The 21,592-nt window shown below is 46.7% G+C and overlaps 1 protein-coding gene across 1 annotated transcript in view; it reads left to right on the top strand.

Annotated features, from left to right (window-relative positions):
• The window catches only part of Cramp1 (cramped chromatin regulator homolog 1), a 61,898-nt gene that overhangs the window by 13,936 nt on the left and 26,370 nt on the right, over nucleotides 1-21,592 (top strand). The window contains 4 exon segments of the mRNA XM_047532742.1: nucleotides 4,210-4,363; nucleotides 8,417-8,500; nucleotides 13,013-13,023; nucleotides 13,025-13,058. Coding sequence (XP_047388698.1) covers nucleotides 4,210-4,363; nucleotides 8,417-8,500; nucleotides 13,013-13,023; nucleotides 13,025-13,058 — 283 coding nt within the window.

Below are 21,592 nucleotides of genomic sequence, written 5' to 3'. Positions count from 1 at the left end.
CCATGTCCTATGAGCCCAACCAATGCCTGCCCTTCCTGACCACTCTTGTTTGTGAATCATCGAGGCTGCTCAGGTTCTGTTGTTACAGACAATGCTATAGTGAACATCTTTTTGCATGTTCCTTATTGTAGATGACAAATTTGGCATGTGGAATCAAGATCAACAGGCCTCCTCCTTTTAATAGCTGATTCATGGGATGATGGGAATGACTACCAACCTGGGAAACAAAGTCAGCAAAGCTATGAGACTTTGGAATTTAAACCATGAAGTGTTCACAGAGTGATTAGAAAAGGAGACACTCTTGAATGTGGGTATCAGACTTGGTTGACTGTTCTGTGGCTGCGACTGCTCCCTCCTGGGGCTGATGGCTGCCATGCCATCCCAGTGGGCAGATGATGTGCAGTGTGGTTTGACTCAGTTGTCCATGAGAAGAGTGAAGTGTGCACAAGGCATTTTTTAGTAAGTGTGAAATAATTTGAACAATATAAGTTTTCTTTTTAAGAATTTTAGAATAAAGTATACCTCTGCAGAGGTGGTATCCCTAAGTAAGACTTTGTCAAACTGTCAGGCATAGAACTGCAATTCCCACAGTGTTGTCAGAATCCACAGTACTTGTCGATGCAGTGTGGCCCTCCCTCCTGGGGAGATTGGGCCAGAGGGACTTATGGCCTGGATGTGCACAGTGGTGCTGGAGGTGTGGTCTCCATTAGAAGTAGTGAGAGGGCCTGGCTTTCTGACCACCGCTGCCCTTCTCAGGTGCAGCAGTGCCTTCCTTTCTGTTGGGCTGGCCTTCTCTTCTAGCAGGCCTTTGCCCTCCTGAAACCCTTGGTTAGTGATGATAGTCACTGCCTACACTCTTCACTCAGTGCTTCCTGCTCTTGGTACTGTGTACCTCAAGCAGTATATGTGCATATGCTTTATGTGTGTTTTTTTTTTGCTGACCAAACCAAGGAGGGACCTTGCTGTGTGGCTGATCAGTGGGGGCAAGTGTGGGAAGCTGATGTCTTGAGCTGTGGATGGTGGTGGTCAGGCATAGGCCTCTGCTCTGAGAAGCACTTCTGCAGTGTCTCACAGTTTTTGCTGCCTTCTTTGTTGTTCATTTAGTGATGGGATCAAATCTAAGGCCTCACACATGCTAAGCATGCACTCTGCTGTTGAGGACACTTGAGCTCCTCACTGCCATTTGCATGCACACACGGTGTAACTTAGATATGCTTCTGGTGGTGGAGACCCAGCTCAGAATGGCAACAAATGCAGAAGAAATTGAGCAGCTATTCTAACTGGGAGGACAGGGAGGACTGACTGGATGCAGGGACTCTTCAGTGTCCTTATCCTAGGCCTCAGTCTGTTTCTTCTCTCCTGCCTCAGACACCCTGCAGAGGCAAGTGCTGCCTTGCTCCCACCCTAGTGAGGATAGTCCTGGGCCTGAGCTCAGCTTTGTCTCTTGAGCGGTGACCATCCAGACTCCTTCCTGTGACTGTGGTACCAGTCCTGGGAGTGGGAATAGGCAGGTGGACACCCTGGACCTCCTCTTTGCCTAGGCCCCTGTTCAGTGTGGTTCCATGCAGAGCCTACTGCTGAGGTCTCGTTTCCCTTCCCTGTCCATCCGTCCATTTGTGTTTTAACTGTGGAACCCTTGACTTGCTTCCACATGACCAGCCTTTTATGTGGGAGCCCTCCTGTCTGCTCCTGGTGTAGCAACAAGGGCATCTGACTTTCACCATATGCTGTGAGTTTCCGTCTCTTTGCCTTGAAGAGCTTTCTCCAGCTTTCATCTTTGCTAATTCATGTTGCCACCACAACATGAGTTATGAATTCATGGGACCACAGCACAGTAGTGCTGGGAATGCAGAGAAATCCTGCCCTTCAGGGCTTACCAAATGCAACAGGTACTTCAGTTGAGCATTTGAAGGTGTGTGCTCAAATAACACAAGACCGTATAGGCTACTCATCATAGACCAGGCGCCTGAGCTGGCCTGTGGAGGCTGAGGAGACATCTGCATCTATTGTGATTCCTGCCCAAGGTAGAGGACAGTCAGGGAGGAAGTGGCCTCTGAGATGGACACTAGGGAGGTGTTTAATACTTGCTTTGCGTCTTCATGTTTTATGTGCCGTTTTTTTTTGTTTGTTTGTTTTTGTTTTTGTTTTATTTTTGAGACAAGGTCTCAGTAAGTTTCCCAGGCTGGCCTCAAAAATAATCCTCCAGCCTCAACCTTCTGAACAGCTGTAACTATAGGCACATGCCAGTACCTGGCTTATTTTTTTTTAAACAGTAGACAAACTTTCATTTTATTGGGTATTTCATTTTTTAAAATTTGAAACAATTTTAAACTTTAAAAATGTTGTATAAAGTGTACAGAGAATTCCCATGTGCCCTTCATCCTCCTTCTGGATGTTTGCATACCCTCACTGTGACAAGTGGAATGAGGAAAGGGAGTAGGATAGGCTGCTGCTCATCATGCTGAGTTACATGTGGGTATTCCTCAGAGTTTATACTTGGCCGAAGGAACTTCTATGTCCTCTGTAGCCTGGACACTTCCTCAGTTGGTCTTCAGGACTCCCAGCCTGTTCATTAAAAGAGTGTCTCTCGCCTGTGGGTCTCCCCCTTTGCCAAGTTGGTCGCTTTTTTATGAGGCTGTGTGAACACCTCATTCTCATCTTCCTTCTTTCACTAGTTTCAGTTGCAGCAGTGATCACTGGTGCATTTGCCCCATGGTGATCTTACCTGGTCTTTTTCCACTGGTCAGTGTTACAGCTGAGAAATCCCATGCCGGGAAGAGCCGTCCCTCTCCATCACCCATGAAGTATCAGTGACTTGCCTGTATGCATGTGGACCTAGGTGTCTAGTTCATTTCTGTGGGTGGTAATTCATTCAAGTCTTTGCTGATTTTATTGCTACTGGCAGCCTCTGCAACTTGACTTTCTTGCTCCTGAGGCATATTCTCGCCTTGTTACTTCATGCTTACCTGATGCTCTCCCCATCCTGCCCTAGAACCCACCACTTCTCTGGGGGCCTCTGTCTCCTTTGGGAAGTGGTATTTAAAACCAAGATCTCTCACTAGGTGGTTTGATGAGACTGAGAAGCGTTTGATTGTCTAGGAGTGTCATTCTCAAAATCTAGGTTGGCATAGCTTTGGCATGGAGGCCTTCAAGAAAGGGCTATTCCCCCTGGTGTGACTTGGGCATATTCTGTGTCAGTTACTTCCTGGATATCTGTATTTACCATCTGTTGAATGTATAACACACTCTATATGATCTAAGAAATGAGGTGTTTCTCCTTTTTTTTTTTTTTTTTTTAATTTTTAAATTTTTGGTACTGGAGTTTTGAACCCAGGATGCTCTATCACTGAACTACATCCCCAACCTTTTTTATTTTCAACCTGGCAGAAATGAGGTGTATTTGAAGAGTGATCATTCTTTTATTTTAAATGCTGGGTGGAAGTACCCTGAGCTCTTGCATTGTGGTGTCCTCCTGTCTGCCAGTGGTGTTGTTATGCAGGTGTCTTACTTGTGGTCTCTGAAGATCATCAGGATAAAGCTGTTTGTCCCAACAATGATAGATTTGATGTTTCTCCTGCTCTGGGGCCATGTAGTCCGTTTTGTGCTATTACAACAATAATGTTTGACATTGGGCAGTTTACAGTAAACAAATTTATTTTCTCACTATTCTAAAGGCTAGGAAGCCCAAAGTCAAGCTGCCATCAGTGTCTGTGAAGGGCTACTCTCTCCTTCCAGCATGGCTCCTTATGTTTGTGTTTTTTCTGAGGGGAAGTGTGCTGGTGTTCTTCCTGGCCAGAAGTCAGAAGGGCAAGCTTAGTGAGTGCCTCTGGAAGCCTGCATTGCAAGGGCTTGAGTGCCATTCTTGAAGGTGCGACCCTTGTGGCCTCATCACCTCTTGCAGGCCCTGCCTCTTTAATACCATAACACTGACAGCATCAGAGTTTGAAGGGACACATTCAGACTGTAGGGAGGCCCTTGCCTCTTTGGTACCACAGGCTGTGAAAGTCCTTAGATTCCTGTTGCTGCTTTATCACAGTTAGAACCAGAGACTTAAAGGAAGCGAAGTTGAAGTTCACAGATAGATCAGAGCTGTGAAGCACAGCCTGCTTATCCACAGATGGTCCCCTCTCTCCTTTCTGGACAGTGTCCACATCACAGAAGGTGCTTTGTTCCGGCCGCTGTGCTTTCATGGTGGATTTTGTTTTCCAGCATGGGAAAGATTTTGAAGCGATTCAGAACAACATTGCCTTGAAGTACAAGAAGAAGGGCAAGCCTGCAAGCATGGTGAAGAACAAAGAGCAGGTGCGGCACTTCTACTACCGCACCTGGCACAAGATCACCAAGTACATCGACTTTGACAACGGTGAGTGTGCCTAGGCTCAGCCCGTGGGGGCCACTGGGGCTTAGCTTCTGCTCAGGGACCTGGTTTCCAGCAAACACCTGAAGGCATGCTTTCTGGCATTGCCCTCACCTAGTCACTGGCCCAGCCAGGAATGTGCCTCCCTGTGCTTGACTGACTGCACACCCAGTGGCCTGATGGTCAAGCTCTATGACTAGGGGATGGCTGTCTGTGCTCCAGGAACCTTATGCTGCTTTCCTGGGTTGGAATTTGTGTTTCCAGGGCTCTGAGTGGGAGGTGGACCACAGGCATGGTGGCTGCCAGGAATCAGATCACTCCTTTGCAGGTACTCCCCACCCATGTCAGGGCAAGGCTGTTCAGAGCCTGGCACTGGTGTGCTAGAGGAGTTGCTAGCTTTGTTAAGACTGTTTGAATTTAGTTTATGCAATCAGTCTGTAGTCACTAGACAAGGTCATCTTTAGGTATGGTTTTTGACTTTTGTCTCAGTGCACCTGGGTTGCTCCTGTTCACTGTCTCTGTCTTTAGCATTTTGCTGCTTCCTGCCCGGGTAAGAACTGCCTGCCCTGTGTGCATTCAGTCCCAGCATGCTGGGTGTGCTCTACATTCCTTCAGCTGACACCCCCACTTATTTCTAATTCTTCTCTCCAGGTATTACTCTTTGTGACCCAGGAGAACTGAGATAGCTGTGACTTCATTGCTTCTTTCACCTTTGAGCCTCATGGTGGTCTTTGGTGTCCCTTGCCAAGTCTTCCCTCACCATTCCTGTGGTGTCCTCCTGACCAGACTACTGCCTCTTGACCCCAAAGTGTGTCATGCTCCCCTGGCTTTAGAAGCTGTCATCCTGCTTCCCCTCTGACTGTGGAGCAGAGCTCTGTGGACACATAACCTCCTCTCTTGGACTGTCTGTCTTCACATGTTGGTTTCCCTGGGTGGCTTTGGTGGGTCTTCTGCTAATGGTTTGTCTGCTTCCAGCATCCCCATGACCATCAACATGAGGTTTTCTGCTGACTTCAGAACCACTTGTTCTCTCTCCATTTGTCACTACTGCTGCTGTGTGCGGAACCCCTGGCTCCTTTGCATACCTCAGCCCTGGTTTGGGCTGTGGGATCCGAGGCTGTAGCAGTTCACATTGGATTGCAGTGATCATCTTTCTTTCTTGTTGGATGTCATATTCTTCTGTGACTTTCTGAAAGTTGGTGCTGTGAGTGGCTCCATTTTGTAGGTATTAGAACGTTCTCTTCGGGCTGGGGAGATAGCTCAATTGGTAGAGTGCTTGCCTTGCAAGCACAAGGCCCTGGGTTCGATCCCCACACCGCAAAAAAAAAAAAAAAAAAAAAAAAAAAGAAAGTTCTCTTCGAGAAGGGTGGCCAACAAGTTGCAGAGAGAGTTGGGAGGCTCTCATGGATGACATGAGGAGAGACCTGGTGTTTTCCATGCAGGATAATTGTGTTCTGTTGTTTGTGTGAAGCTCTCACCCACATGCTGGGTGGGCGGGGGACACACATTCCCAGAGCCGGCCAAATCCCTCTTTGTCCTGGGTCACTATCTGAAAGCACTAAAGGCACATACTTAGTTTCCTTCTGTCACCTTTCCCTGTCCAGCTCCCCCTTCACCCATGCCTGGAGGCATTGTGCCTTTTGGTTCTTATGTCTCACCAGAGGTGAGGGCTCAGGGCTCTTGTGTGTGGCTGCTCAGCTTCCCCGCCCACTCTCTCCTCCTCTCAGCTTGCATACTGTCCCTCAACCTTGGTGTGTTCTGTGTTCCTGTGTCTGGTGTCTTATTGGTCCCTGGAAGGGCCCTCTTCCTGGCTTTCTGACAGGCCTCCCTGTTGATCAGGGCTAGGGGCCGCCTGCCTCTGTTCTGTCCTTGGCAGTCTCATCAGGTGCCTCAGCTGCTCCACTACATGGATGTCAGAGGTTGCCAGGACACTCAGGTGCCTGTGGGTTCCTGGTGTGCGATCTTGTCACATCATGTGATATTCTTTTATATCATACTTTTGGTGGTCTTTTGAATGTGTTGAAGAACATCCATCTGTAGTTATCCTGAAATTGTCTCACTCACTCCTTCACAGAGAAGAACAAAAGCAGCGACAAGCAAGAAGGGTTTGTGCTGCAGCCTGGGGTCTGTGATGGCTGGGGAAGACTGGTACAGGAATTCAGCTCACTCTCACTGCTATGGAACTGTGGCCTCCACATGGTTTCACCTGGGATGTTGGTAGTCTTCATAGAGCTGTGTTTGTCCCCATGTAGACCTGGGTCTCTGCAGACTGCCTTGTTGGCGTGTCGGGCATAGCCGCCAGTGCCTGTGGTGGGCATAGGTTTTCTTTCACAGATTTGAGGTTCTGAATGGCAACCTCTGTTTTCCCCCTCTGAGTCTGAAGTGAGACAGGCAGGCGCTGTGAGGCTCCTCGTGAGGGACTCAGGGAGCACAGGGCAGTGTGAGGGATGCCTCTCAGAACCCCTGTTCAGCCCTGTGGTTCTCGCTTCTGGCCCTGGGCTCCACATCCCGCTGGCCACTGTTCTGTACTCTTGTGCTCTTAGTGCTAGTTCTTCTTTCTTTCTGGATATGGGCTTTTTTCTTTTTTACATTTCAAATAGTATTTTTAAAAATATACTTTCTGTATTAATATATAAGTCACACACCGAGAAGCACACCCAGTAAAGAGGGTGACTTGGTGGCACTTGGTGCATCTGAAATGCTCTGCACCACGCCCTGTACTTAAAAACATCCCTGCAGCCCAAGTGTACCCCATACCCACAGCAGGTACACTTCCCTCCTGCTCTTCTTCCATGAGCTGGCCTCTTTGGATGCTGTGTGTGAATGGACTCGTGCTGTGTGACTGCTGGTGTCTGGCATCTTTCACCCCTCCCTCCTGCTCTTCCTCAGTGGACTGGCCCCTTCTGGATGCTGTGTGTGAATGGACTTATGCTCTGTGTGGCTGTTGGTATCTGGCATCTTCTCTGGCATGTGTGAGGGGCTTGCCCATGCAGTGCGTGTCAGCTTCACTTCTGTGTGTGACTGAGGAGCAGCCAGTTGTGTGGATGGGCCACATTTTTATTCATCAAGTGGTGGTTCTTAAAGTTTCCCAAGCTCCAGTCTCCTTTGCGAGTCCCATGAGATCTTGGTCTTTGTCTTGGGACACCTCAGTAGTTGGCCTGTGGTGTATGCAGAGTCAGATCCTTTGAGCCAATCCAAGATCCAAAATCCTTGTGATTGATTTATGTTTTCAAAACAGTATTTGCCATTCACTGACATATTCCTGACACAGGTGAAAGTCAGGTCCTTGGAAAGAGATATCTGAGAAGGGAACCAGAAAGGACAGTTGAGAGAGCACACAGGTGATGTTTGCTTCTGCTCTGTGAGATGACTCAAGCTCCTAGATTCTGTTGTGGCTTGGCTTCCATCAACCTGGGATTCAGCTTTGTGTATTAGAGCACATTCAAGATGGGTTTGCTCCCCTGCCCGGTGCCTGGGGCTGGGCTTGCAGGGTGCCCGTCCTCATTGTGTAACTGGTGTCCACGGTGGCTCTCAGCAGCAGTGCCTGCGCATCCAACCTCTTTAAGGAAATTTCTGGAGTTTTCCGTAGCACTTCCTTTACACTAGAGACAGGAACATGGTGGGTGCCATGTTGAGTTGAGTAAACAGCCTGTTTACTTTAAATAGAGCCAGTGTCTGTTGGTGAGGACAGAGGGGTGGATGTTTGTAGGGGCATGGAGGTATAGGCAGGCAGGAAGGGGAGCTCCCTGGAGCATGGGCTGCCAACCTCACCCAGTGCTTGGGAGATGCAGTGGACCAAGCTGGATGACAGAGGGGGTGGTGCTCACACCCCATTCACCCCTCATTTTTATTTGATTTTTATCTTGAAAATTGAAGAAAACAACCTTGTGTTCCCATGTGCTTGTTGCCAGTTTCTCTTCAGGCTAGCATTGGCTTGACCAAGGAACTGTGTGATCGGCACAAGAAATAGCCCCAGCCTGCTGGGAGATGCACATAGGGCTGTACCCTGAGGGTCGTTTGTGGCCCCTTCCTAAGCTCTGCCCTTCTCTCATCTTTCAGTGTTCTCTCGAGGGCTGAAAAAGTCGTCCCAGGAGCTGTATGGCCTCATCTGCTATGGCGAGCTGCGCAAGAAGATCGGGGGCTGTGAGTACCTGCCTGCCCTCAGGTTGCTACGGCTTCTCCTGGAGGGCCGCTTCCTTGTTACTACTTGTCTTTAGTGCCCAGGCCTGATTTCTATCTTGAAAAAATTTAAACAACAGAAAAACGGGACCTGTCCCAGATGGGATCATGGGGTGACACCGGTGACCACATTTGCTCGGGCTTGCCATGCACATGCACGCGTGGACACGTGCCACCACTTGACTTGAAGATCTGCTTAGAGCCCCAAGCCTGTCTCCCTCATAGCCACACCCATGGTTGCAGAGACATTTCACATCTGTCAAGCAGGCGTGCAATCTGCCTAGCACCCTGCCCATTCTCAGACTTGCTTGGAGACCACCACACATCAGTCAGGTTGTGGGATGTAGCCCCACACGTGACTGGGGTCTCGCTGAGCCCTGGGGCCAAGAACCACTGTACGCTTTGCTCTTCGTGACCCCTCCAGGCATTGCCTTCCCTAGGTCCCTCCCTGGCCATTCACTCTGATCATTTCATGGTGACCAGAATCCCTTCAGAACATTCCTTGCATGGGTGCCAGTAGGTACACTCTAGCATCCATACCGTGTGCCTCAGCTCTGCCCCTCCTCCCTGTGACTCCAGAGAGAGGAGCAGGCCTCTTCTTCCTGAGGCCCCTACTGGGCTCTACCCAGTCACCTAATGCTTGGGGTGGGCATCAGGCCCAGGGAGTGCAGATATCTACTGGCCACTCCACTTGGGCCATGTCCTGACCATCACTGTATTTTGTGCCTGGTTATTGACCATCCGGTGGCTGCTAGGAGTGCCACTCTCCTCAGTGCTTCTCACAGCCCCTGTTCTCTGCCCCCTTTCCTCCTCTCCCGCTCTGCCTATGCAGAGGAGAGAGCCTGGTTCTGGCTCTGGCCTTGTCTTTCTAGCCTCCTGCCTGTCTGCAGGGTGCCATCCCTCTGCCTCCAGACTCCCAGTAGCTTCAGCTTCTGCTCCTACTCTTCAGTCTAGGGAAACACTGTCTTGGCATGCCTTCCTGTTCCCTTTTGGTAGTCCTCTGCAGAGCCTTCCTCTTCCTATTTTCCACTATAGAAGCTTCTGTAACGAGTTGTGTGGACCCATCCTTTCTCTCCAACCCACACTAGTCAGGCGGATCCCTCACTCTTTTCAGGGGCCCTGTGACCAGCTCAGTGTCCTGGAGTCTTTTCCCTCAGACTGTTACTTGTGCTGACCTCCCTCCTTGGTTGGGAGTCTTGGTTCTCCACCAGCCAGCTGGGCCCTGCCCCACAACTTCAGGCATCTGCACACTGACCTGTCCATTGCACTGTTCCTAATGTGACCACCCATCTGAGCCAGCAGGGCCAGTGCTAACACTTGCACTTGCTCTCCTATCCAACCCTGCCTTGGCTTCTTGTCCTCCTCTCAGGCAGTGGCACCAGCACAGGGTAGCTGTGGAGACAAGGCCCTAGGGTACCCATCTACCCTTTACTTGCTGCCCTCCCCTTTCCCTGCATAACAGGTGATACGTGCACTTCCTGACTGATTCCCTACCCTGTCTTTCCTTTGAATGTTGGCCTCCTTCTTACTTGGGGCCTCTACTCTCTACTTCCTCCACTCCATCTTCTCCGACCCACCCTGAGGACTTCTGATCATGGCAGCATGTTGAGTGCCACACCTTCTTGGGCTGGTGCTTTGGCCCTCCCAAGGCTATCTGGATTCCACATGAGCCTTTGGGTGCTTTCATATGTGCGTTCCTGATTTATGGCTTTGGTCAGCTTCTTTCTTTTTTGGTCGGTTGGGGGTACAGGATACCCAGGGTGCTTCATCATCTCAAGTCCTTTTATTTTTTATTTTGAGATAGAATTTCACTAAGTGCTTAGGGCCTTGCTAAGTTGCCCAGTCTGGCCTTGAACTTGAGATCCTCCTGCCTTAGCCCTCTGAGTTGCTGAATTGAGGCGTGTGCTGCACGACCAGCTCCGATAGCTTTCTCTTGCGCCCACATTAACACTGGTCTCCTTGATCAAGAGCCTCTACTCCTGGACTTCAGGTTCATTTTTGTGACTGTGCTTTGCTCCTTTGCTGGGTGCTCCCCACCCCTGGCACTGTGGACCTCTTGATTCCATGGCTCTGCTTGTGCTGCCCTCAGTTCCTAGGTATGCCTTTTGGCCCCTTCTGGCTTGGCCACATGTGTACTCAAGTGCATACTTGCTGTCATGCTTCTAAAGCCAACATGGGGCTTTCAGCAATGAATCTGTCAGAATCCTTCACCCTATAGGCTTTCTTATTTTTTTGTGTCGGGAATTGACCCAGAGACACTTAACTTCTGAACCACATCCTCAACACCCCGACCCCCGTAAAAAAAAATTTTTTTTTTGTAGTTGTAGATGAACACTATACCTTTGTTTATTTAGTTTTTGTGGTGCTGGGGATCGAACCCAGTGCCTCACACATTCTAGGCAAGTGCTCTACCAGTGAGCACCAACTCCAGCCCATCCCCAGCCCTTTTTATGTTTTGTTTTGAGACAGGGTCTCACTAAGGTTGCTTAGGCCTCACTAGTTGTTTGAGACTGGCTTTGAAATTCTCCGTCCTCTGCCTCAGGTCTCTGCAAGCTGCAGGGATTACAGGCATGCACCACTGCACCTAGCATCAGAAAAGTGCATCCTTGAAAGACCTCTTACCACTTCCCTGAGCAACTACACATGGGCTGCTGTCTCTGGCCACTTGGCAGATGGGTTTGAGAGCTGGAGATTGGCGCGAGCTTTGTTGACATGGCTCATTCGTCCTGGGGTCTGCAGACTGATGCAAGTCCCAGACCACAGCTGACATTGAGTATTTTTCACCACTGACTAAGTCATGCATCCTCATGGCATCTCTGTGGACTAGTGTCAACCAATTGAAAAAGAAACTCAAGGATGCTCAGACTTGAAGTCATTTGTGAAACAAATGACCTGACTCTAGAAGGGGTCAAGTGGGCATAGAACTGGGTGTGTGTCCCTGTGGTGGTGCCTGTGACTAGCTTGTAGTCCTCACCCATCTCAAGGAGCCTTCTGGGCAGAGTTCCCTTCTGGTTCCTGTTCCAGTGTCTGGAGCCTGAGCTCCAGAGCTGAGCATCAAGGATGTACCCACTGACCCACAGGGTCAGTGGGGCCGGTGCTTTCTTCTGAGAAATGCTGGTCAAGGGCTGGGCAGTCACAGGTCTCTGAGGGGAACGCAGGCTTTGCTCCTCATCTTCTCCACTCCTTGTCACTCCTTCCATTTCTCCAGGAGCGAAGGGAGAAAACCCCATATGGCCCACAAGTGCTCTGGTGTTTAGCTTCGCATCCCCCCAACCTTTTGTTATAATACCTGCCGGCCCAGAATGGTGGAACCTTCCGCTGTCCCACCCTCCCCTGACTGTGCCCCTGAGCTCCCAGCCAACCTGGGCGGCACCTTGTCCGGAATGTCTTGTCATCATTATGGCTCAGGAGGGTGGCTGGTTGGCACCCATCTGAAGGCAGTGCTGTACCTGCTTGTTTTTCAGGAACATATCTACATTCACCCTCATTGTGTCATCCTCATTTCCTGAAGACCTGTTTCCATTGGTGGTCTTCTCCTTCCAACTGAATAACTTCTTTATTTCCTGTCATGCACTTGTGCCATCTGTGAATACTTCTAGTTCCTCTTTGATAAAACCTTCATTTCAATCTCTGTTTGAAGGATACCATCGTGGATATAGAATTCTAATTTGAACAGTCTCTTCCTTTCATCGCATAAAAGGCCGTCATACAGTGTAGCTAGCCTGCACTGTTCTGATGAGAGTCAGCAGTCATTGGGTCCATTTTCCTCTGTGTGGAGTTGCAGTCTGTCTCTGGCTGCTTTTAGGATTTCGTCTTTTCTTTGGTTTCCAGCCTGGCTGTGTGGTGTGGTCCCCCATTTCCAAATATGCAGTCAAGTTCAAGGAGTCTAGGATTTTTACGTGAGCACCCTAGCGCCCACCACCCGCAATCTCCCACTAGCGTACCTGCCTTCCTCACATCTTGAGGAGAGGATGAGGCTGTGAGGAAGTGGGGCTTTTGCTCTGGCAAACACCAGGGCGTTAGATTCATCATTCAGCAGGACTTAGGGTCCTGAGGATTCCAACTTGATACCTGTGGGTCCTCACATGGACTGTGTTGGGTGTGGAGTCCAGCAGGAAAAGTACACAGGGCCAACATGGTACCCAGAACAGGCAGAGTTGTCAGAACCCGGCAGTCTGGAGTGGGTGGCAGTTTGGCGGTGGCGGGAATTGAGAGCTTCTAGAAGGAGAGGTCAGCTGTGCAGGGAGCATGGCAGACCTTGAGAAAGAGACTTGGCAGAGGCTGTGCCACCTGGCTGAGCTGTACTGGTCAGCTGACTTGCTACTGGTTGACTTTGGGGAAGGGACTGCAGCTGCTGCAGAGATTCCTTCTGGAAGAACTGGAGTATTTGGTGGCAGGATCTGGAGTGTGGGGAAGGGATCACATGGGAACCTGCTCTGACCCCCGTGACCTCTTTGTCTATCTTTCCAATCAAAGGTATGGACGACAAAGAATGCCACGAAGCGGAATGAACTCAAGCCAGGTTGGGTAAGTACTGGGCAGGCAGACGGTATCTGCTTCCTTTGGACATTTGGGTCACACACCAAACATCGAACTGAAGTAAGTGCCGTTTTCTTCCATTTCTGAACAAGGATCCTTGGAGTTAGAACCGAGGTCCCTTTCATTTGCCTTTCCTGAAACCCTGAGGCTGCCTTTCTATTGTTGGGTCTGGGCAATCCCTGAGTCTTGCTTCCCCTTTTCTTCACTTGTTTGATATTGTGTGCTGGTCCCTTGGCCCTCGAGAAAAGCCTTCCTTCCCAATTGTGCCTTCTCCAGTCCCCTTGGCCTCTTCGCAGCCTCCTCGCCTTCTTTGTTGTGGGGCCTGTGAATCGCAGCTGTGCATGTGGAGCCAACACTTGCCTCTGCTGTCTCGGCTCTTCTGACTTCCCTCCTCTTGGGTGTTCCTGAACTGAATGTTCTCCGGGCACCCACAATCCACCAGGGCCCTTGACTGCTCAACCCAGACTTCGTGACCATTTCTCTCCAGGGACACCACCTACATAGGGACTTGCTACGTGAAGATGTTCCACCTGCCCTGTCGTTGACTCTTCCTGCTGTGCTTTCATGCACCTGCCCTCTTGGACTGTACTGTTAGCCTTCAAGTCCCTCTAGCTTCTGGTGGTCTCGTGAACCAGTCCCCAGGCCAGGTGGATGTCAGCACCCCAGCTTCTCTCCAGTTCCACAATTGCCCCGTTGACCCCTCAGAGGCCCTTCTCTAGTGTCTGGACTCTGCCCAGTCCTTTGTCATCTTTTCTGGATGAAGGACTCCAGATCTACTCATCCCCCCCAGTCCACAGCTTGGTAGTAAATCTCCCCACTTGGATACTGCTACTTCCTTGCCTTTTATTTTTTTTAATTTAATTTAATTTATTTTATTGTAAACAAATGGGGTACATGTTGTTTCTGTTTGTACATGGAGTAACAGCATACCATATGTGTAATCATACGTTTACATAGCATGATGATGTTTGATTCATTCTGTTATCTTTTCCTTCCCCCCCACCCCTCCCACTCCTCTTTTCCCTCTATATAGTCCCTACTTCCTCCATTTCTGCCCCCTCCCACCCCCATTATGGTTCATCATCTGCTTATCAGCGAGATCATTATCTTTGGTTTTTGAGATTGGCTTATCTCACTTAGAATGATCTTCTCCAGTTTCATTCATTGCCGCAAATGCCATAATTTTATTATTTTTTCCAGCGAGTAATATTTCATTGTATATATATACCACAATTTCTTTATCCATTCATCAATTGAAGGACATCTAGGTTGTTCCACAATCTGGCAATTGGGAATTGAGCAGCTATGACATTGATGTGGCTGTATCTCTGTAGTATGCTGATTTTAAGTCCTTTGGTATAGGCCAAGGAGTGGGATAGCTGGGTCAAATGGTGGGTCCATTCCAAATTTTCTAAGGAAATGCCACACTGCTTTCCAGAGTGGCTGACTAATTTGCAGCCCCACCAGCAATGTATGAGCGTACCTTTTTCCCCACATCCTCTCCAACACCTATGGCTATGGTGCTTCTATTCTTGATAATCGCCATTCTAATTGGGTGAGATGGAATCTTAGTGTAGTTTTGATTTGCATTTCTCTTATTACTAAAGATGGTGAACATTTTTCATGTTGTTGATTGCTTGTAGATCTTCTTCTGTGAGCGGTCTGTTCATATCCTTAGCCCGATTTGGTTGATTGGGTTATTTGTATTCTTGGTGTAGAGTTTTTAGTTCTTTATATATTCTGGAAATTAGTGCTCTATGTGTCTGTTCATATCCTTAGCCCATTTGTTGATTGGGTTATTTGTATTCTTGGTGTAGCGTTTTTGAATCTTTATATATTCTGGAAATTAGTGATCTATCTGAAGTATGAGTGGCAAAGATTGTTCTCCCACTCTGTAGGCTCTCTCTTCACATTGGCTGATAGTTTCCTTTACTGAGAGAAAGCTATTTAGTTTGGAATCTATCCCAGTTATTGATTCTTGCTTTTATTTCTTGTGCTATCGGAGTCCTGTTAAGGAAGTCTGATCCTAAGCCAACAAGTTGAAGATTTGACCTACTTTTTCTTCTCTAAGAGTGCAGGGTCTCTGTCTGATTTCAAGGTCCTTGATCATTGTGAGTGATTCTTGTGCAGAGCGAGATAGGGATGTAGTTTCATTCTCCTGCATATGGATTTCCAGTTTTTCAGCACCATTTGTTGAAGAGGCTATCTTTTCTCCATTGCAGTATTTTTGGCACCTTTGTCTAGTATGAGAAAATTGTATTTATTTGGGTTTGTTCCATGTCCTCTTATTCTGTACCATTGATCTACTGTCTGTTTGGTGCCAATACTATGCCGTTTTTGTTACTATTGCTTTGTAGTAGAGTTGAAGATCTGGTATTGCGAGATACCCGCTGTTGATTCTTCCTGCTAAGGATTGCTTTAGCTATTCTGTTTCTATTCTTCCAGATGAAATTTCATGATTGCTTGCTCTATTCTGTAAGGTATGTCATTAGGATTTTAATTGGAATTGCATTGAATCTGTATAGCACTTTTGGTAGTATGGCCATTTTGACAATATTAATTCTTCCTATCCAAGAACATGGGAGATCTTTCCATCTTCTAAGGTCTTCCTCAATTTCTTTCTTCAATGTTTGTAGTTTTCATTGTAGAGATCTTTTACCTCTTTGGTTAGATTGATTCCAAGTATTTATTTTTTTGAGGCTATTGCAAATGGAGTTGTTTTTCCTCATTTCCCTTTCAGGCTGTTTCGTCGCTTGAGGTATAAAATGCTTTAGATTTATGCGTGTTGATTTTATAGCCTGCTAGTTTTGCTGAATTCATTGATGAGGGTCTAGAAGTTTTCTGGAGGATGGTTTTTGGATCCTCTAAATATAGAAGTCATGTCATCAGCAAATAGTGACAGCTTAAGTTCCTCTTTTCCTATTCATATCCCTTTAATTTCTTTGGTCTGCCTAATTGCTCTGGCTAGAGTTTCGAGGACAATGTTGAATAGAAGTGGTGAAAGAGGACATCCCTGTCTTGTTCCTGTTTTTAAAGGGAATGGTTTCAGTTTTTCTCCATTTAGAATGATGTTGGCCATGGGCTTAGCATAAATAGCCTTTACAATGTTCAGGTATGTTCCTACTATCCCTATTTTTTCTAGTGTTTTGAGCATGAAGGGGAGTTGTATTTTGTCGAATGCTTTTTCTGCATCAATTGATATAACCATATGATTCTTATCCTTAAGTCTTTTGACATGATGGATTACGTTTATTGATTTACAGATGTTAAATCATCCTTGCATTCCAGGGATGAACCCCACTTGATCATGATGCACGATTTTCTTAATATGTTTTTGGATACGGTTTGCCAATATTTTGTTAAGTATCTGCATCTATATTCATCAAGGATATTGGTCTAAAATTTTCTTTCCTTGATGTATCTTTTCCTGGTTTGGGTATGACGGTGTTATTAGCTTCATAGAATGAGTTTGGTAGGGTACACTCCTTTTCTATTTCCTGGAATACTTTTGAGAAGTATTGGAATGAGTTCTTCTTTGAAGGTCTTGTAGAACTCTGCTGAGAATCCGTCTGGTCCTGGGCTTTTTTTGGATGGTAGGTTTTTAATGGCTTCTTCTATTTCATTGCTTGGTATTGATCTGTTTAAATTGTGTATGTCTTCCTGGTTCAGTTTGGGAGGAGCATATGTCTCTAGAAATTTGTCATTGTCTTCGGTAGTTTCTATTTTGTTGGAATACAGATTTTCAAAGTAGCTTCTCATTATGTTATTATCTCAGTGGTGTCTGTCGTGATATTTCCTTTTTCATCACGAATTTTATTAATTTGAGTTTTCTCTCCTTCTCTTTGTTAGTGTGGCTAAGGGTTTGTGTATTTTGTTTACTCTTTTGAAGAACCAACTTTTTGTTTTGTCAATTTTTTGAATTGTTTCTTTTGTTTCTATTTCATTGATTTCAGCTCTGATTTTAATTATTTCCTCTTCTGCGTTTGCTGTTATTCTGTTCCTCTTTTTCTAGAACTTTCAGCTGTAATGTTAGGTCATTTAGTTGTTGACTTTTCATTCTTTTCTGGAATGCGCTCCATGCAATGAATTTTCCTCTTAGTACTGCTTTTATAATATCCCAGAGATTTTGATATGTTGTATCATTGTTCTCATTGACCTCTAAGAATTTTTTTATCTCCTCCCTGATGTTTTCTGTTATCCATGTTTCATTCAGTAGCATATTATTTAGTCTCCAGGTGTTGGAGTAATTTCTGTTCTTTATTTTGTCATTGATTTCTACTCTCAGTTCATTATGATCTGATAGAACACAAGGCAGTATCTCTGTTTTTTTGCATTTCCTAAGGGCTGCTTTGTGGCATAACATATGGTCTATTTTCGAGAAGGTTCCATGTGCTGCTGAGAAGAAAGTGAATCCGCTCGTTGATGGATGGAATATTCTATATATGTCTATTAAGTCTAGTTTATTGATTGTGTTATTGAGTTCTATGATTTTTTTGTTTGGAAGATCTATCTAGTGGTGACAGCAGTGCTGTAAAGTCACCCAGAATTATTGTGTTGTGGTCTATGTGATTCCTGAAATTGAGAAGGATTTGTTTGATGTACAGGAATGCACCATTGTTTAGGGCATAAATATTTACTATCGTTATGTCTTCCTGATTTATGATTCTCTTGAGCAGTATGAAATGTCCTTCTTTATCCCTTCTGCCTAACTTTGGCTTGAAGTTCACTTTATCTGATATAAGGATGGAAACCCCCGCTTTTTTACTGAGTCCATGTGCATGGTAGGTTTTTTCCCATCCTTTCACCTTTAGTCTGTGGATGTCTTTTTCTATGAGAAGAGTCTCTTGCAGGCAGCATATTGTTGGGTCTTTCTTTTTAATCCATTCTTCCAGTCTATGTCTTCTGATTGATGAGTTTAGGCCATTAACGTTCAGGGTTATTATTGAGATATGATTTGTATTCCCAGTCATTTGGGATTATTTTTGGTTTTTAATTTGGCTTGGTTTCTCCTTTGAGTGGTTTTTCTCTTAAGGTAGTTCCTCCCTTTGCTGACCTCCATTGTTGTTTTTCATTTCCTCCTCATGGAATATTTTGTTGAGAACATTCTGTAGCTCAGGCTTTCTATTTGTAAATTCTTTTAACTTTTGTTTATCATGGAAGGATTTTATTTCATCTTCAAATCTGAAGGTTGGTTTTGCTGGGTATAGGATTCTTGGTTGGCAACCATGTTCTTTCAGAGCTTGAAATATGTTGTTCCAGGCCCTTCTAGCTTTTAGAGTCTGGGTTGAGAAGTCGGCTGCTGTCCGTATTGGTCTCCCCCTATATGTAATCTGATGCTTTTCTCTCGCAGCCTTCAAAATCCTGTCTTTATTTTGAATGTTAGGCATTTTCATTATAATGTGCCTTGGTGTGGATCTGTTGTGATTCTGTGCATTTGGTGTTCTGTAAGCCTCTTGTATTTGATTTTCCTTTTCCTTCTTCAGGTTTGGGAAATTTTCTGATATTATTTCATTGAATAGGTTGTTCATTCCTTTGGTTTGTATCTCTGTGCCTTCCTCAATCCCAATAATTCTTAAATTTGGTCTTTTCATGATGTCCCATAGTTCTTAGAGATTCTGTTCATGATTTCTTACCATCTTCTCTGTTTGGGCAACTTTATTTTCAAGATTAAATATTTTGTCTTCATTTTCTGAGGTTCTGTCTTCCAAGTGCTTTCCATTGAGTTTTTTATTTGGTTTATTGTTTCCTTCATTTCAAGGATTTATGTTTTTTTTTTTTTTTTTTTTTTGAGAATCTCTATCTCTTTGTTGAAATGATCTTTTGCTTCCTGCAAAAGATCAGCTTATTGGTATTATCATTCATTGCCTGCATTTGCTCCCTTTTCTCATGCTTTGCTTCACGAATCATCTTAATCATGTATAATCTGAAGTCCTTTTCTGACATTTCTTCTTACATTCTGTCATTGGATTCTATTAATATAGAATCTAGATTTGTTTGGATCATTTTCTTCCCTTGTTTTTTCATGTTGTTCATGTATCTTCCCCTCTAGCAGTGCAGACCGGGGTATTGCAGATTTCCCCCTATAGCCTTATAGTGGCCCTATAGGTTTCCAAAACCTTTTCTTTAAGGGGAGATCAGTATTAGCAGTGCCCAATTCAGGCACTATGCAATCCTAGACCAAATATCCCCTATAAGGACAATAACAAAATTGTCATAATAAACAGAATGAGTTCAAATATTATCTTCCATAAAACAAACAGATTTGCAGTAAGGTCTGCAGTTTCTAATGGAGGACAAAGAGGATGCAGAGGGATGTAGAATGTGGCTGTTAATTGGATAGGAAAAGAATATACAGAAGATCTAGATTAAAGAACGGGTGAGAGTGTAATCAAAAGAAATTGGATGTTAGCATCCAAAAAAGGGAGAAAGCGACTCTGAGGGAACAGATAAACAAAAGGAAAAGAGAGCAAGATAAGTAAAGAAATAAAAACTTAAAATTTTCAATAAGGAGAAAAAAGAAAATCTATAGTACAACAGTCATATAGTAATAAAACCTCCCAGTCTTTAGTAGCCTGATACAGGAGAAGTACCTGACATTGAGCTTCTAGTCTCCAGCAGGCGTCTCAGGATGGGATTTGCCCCACCTAAAAATCGGAGCTACGGCTTCCAGGGTTATCCAAGGTGGCCACTCTGGCTTCCAAATGTGTTGGCAAATGGGGAGCTGCAGCTCAGGGTGTGGATGTGGTCAGCTGGAGGTCCTGGAGGCAGGGTGCGGTTGGTCAGGCAGAGGTCCTGGAGTTTGGGTGTGTTTGGTGTGGTTGGGGGATCCTGGAGGCTGGGTGCAGTAGGTCTGGTGTCCCGGTGACAGGGCACAGTAAGTTGGTCTGGGGGTCCTGACGGCAGGGAGCAGTCAGTCGATGTGAGGGTCCCAGAGGCAGGGACTGATCGGTCGGGCTGAGGGATCCTGGAGGCGGGTCTCAGTCAGTCTGGCCAGGGGTCCTATAGGGCCTGGCTGTTGTCTCAAAATGGTGGCAGCCACGTGTAATCAAACCTGCAGGTACTGTAACAGTGAACTTCCAGGCAGCTGGTGCTCCACTGGCGGTCGGCGATCAGTTTGCTGACTGTTATCGGAGGATCGGGAAGTGAACCTTGTGCGTTGGGAGATGGATAGGTGTAAGGCAGGCGATGGACAGGCGAGAGGCAGGCAAACGGCGGATGATAGGCGCCTGACAGTGAGCAATCTGCACTCAAAAAAGGTGTTGGTATGCTGGCAGACTGCAGGTGGTCACAGCAGACAAATGGGGTAAATAGCAGGGGATCGATAAGCAGCAAAAACTGCCTCACCAAGAAACAGATATACTCTGCTTGGAACCGGAGTTATGGAGCAACGTGGGAAGCAGCCTCCCTCCAGTCGGCCATCTTGGATCTGATCTGCTTCCTTGCTTTGAGGGTGTTTCCATCTCTGGCCCAACTCTTGCTGCACCTCCCACCTCGTGGTCCTCATGGCCACCCTAGTTCAGCCCTGGAGGTCTAGCTGCTGTGCCTGCTGCTGGGCTACACTGTAGGGCCCGGTTTGGCCACTGCATGCTGCAGTCTGGGAGGGTTCCTCATCTGGTGTGGGGTCCTCCTTGGTGGCTGCCATGTCCCTAGCCCCTACTCCACCAGTTAGCTTCCTATTCTCTGGGTGCTTGATCTGTGTTCCCACTGACTCCTCTGAGCTGCTGTGAACTTACCAGTCTCTGTGGAACGTGGCCTTCTGGAGCTGTGCTTTTCCCACATGGCAGGAACTAGGTTGTATTATTGTCAAAGGAAAGAGCCATGACTGGCCAGGCTTCCAGAGAGACTTAAGAATAATGGAACTTTTGGAGTAGAGATGGTCCCAGAGGCCCCCAGGAAGGGGGAGGGCTTCAGCTGTGCTTGTCGGGGTATGAGGAAGTAGGATCACCCTGCCCCACATCTCTGTCTTGACCTCAGAGTCCCAACTTCCTTCCCCCTTAATGCCTGCTCCTTCTGTCAGGCTGAGCATTTTTGCACACAGGCTGAGTTGAATTCCCTGAATGAAGCCAATTTTCTAGACCTTTGATTCCTCTCCAGGATAAGACAGACCCAGTGCGAGGGATGTGGCAATGGGGGCATTTCCCAGAGAGTGAACTCCTGCTGCTGAATGTGTATACTGAGCACTCCAGGAGAGCTTCCCTCAGCAACCAATTCCTTCTATCACAAAGAATCATGTCCATAATGGAGCAGCTAGCTCTAGATCAGAGACGGGAGGATACCTGATGACCAAGTATAGGGAGTGATGTTTGGACCCTGGATCTTTAATAAAAGGAAAAACAAAGGGAAGAACAGTTGCCAAGGGATCACAGGGACTAGTGGGCAGGTGGTGGTTGGGCTTTGTGCTAGGAGATGGTGTTGTTTCAGCGTTTTCCTTGCCTGACCGACCACAGGCTCTGGTTCTAGAGAGCCTGAGACCCTGCTGGAGCACGTAGGACGAGCTGTCTTCCAGCCCATCAGTGA

The sequence above is a fragment of the Sciurus carolinensis genome, chromosome 18 (genome assembly GCF_902686445.1).
Source record: "Sciurus carolinensis chromosome 18, mSciCar1.2, whole genome shotgun sequence".
NCBI lineage: Eukaryota > Metazoa > Chordata > Mammalia > Rodentia > Sciuridae > Sciurus > Sciurus carolinensis.
The sequence above is the reverse complement of the archived record's forward strand: the minus strand, read 5'-3'. Positions and strand labels throughout refer to the sequence as shown.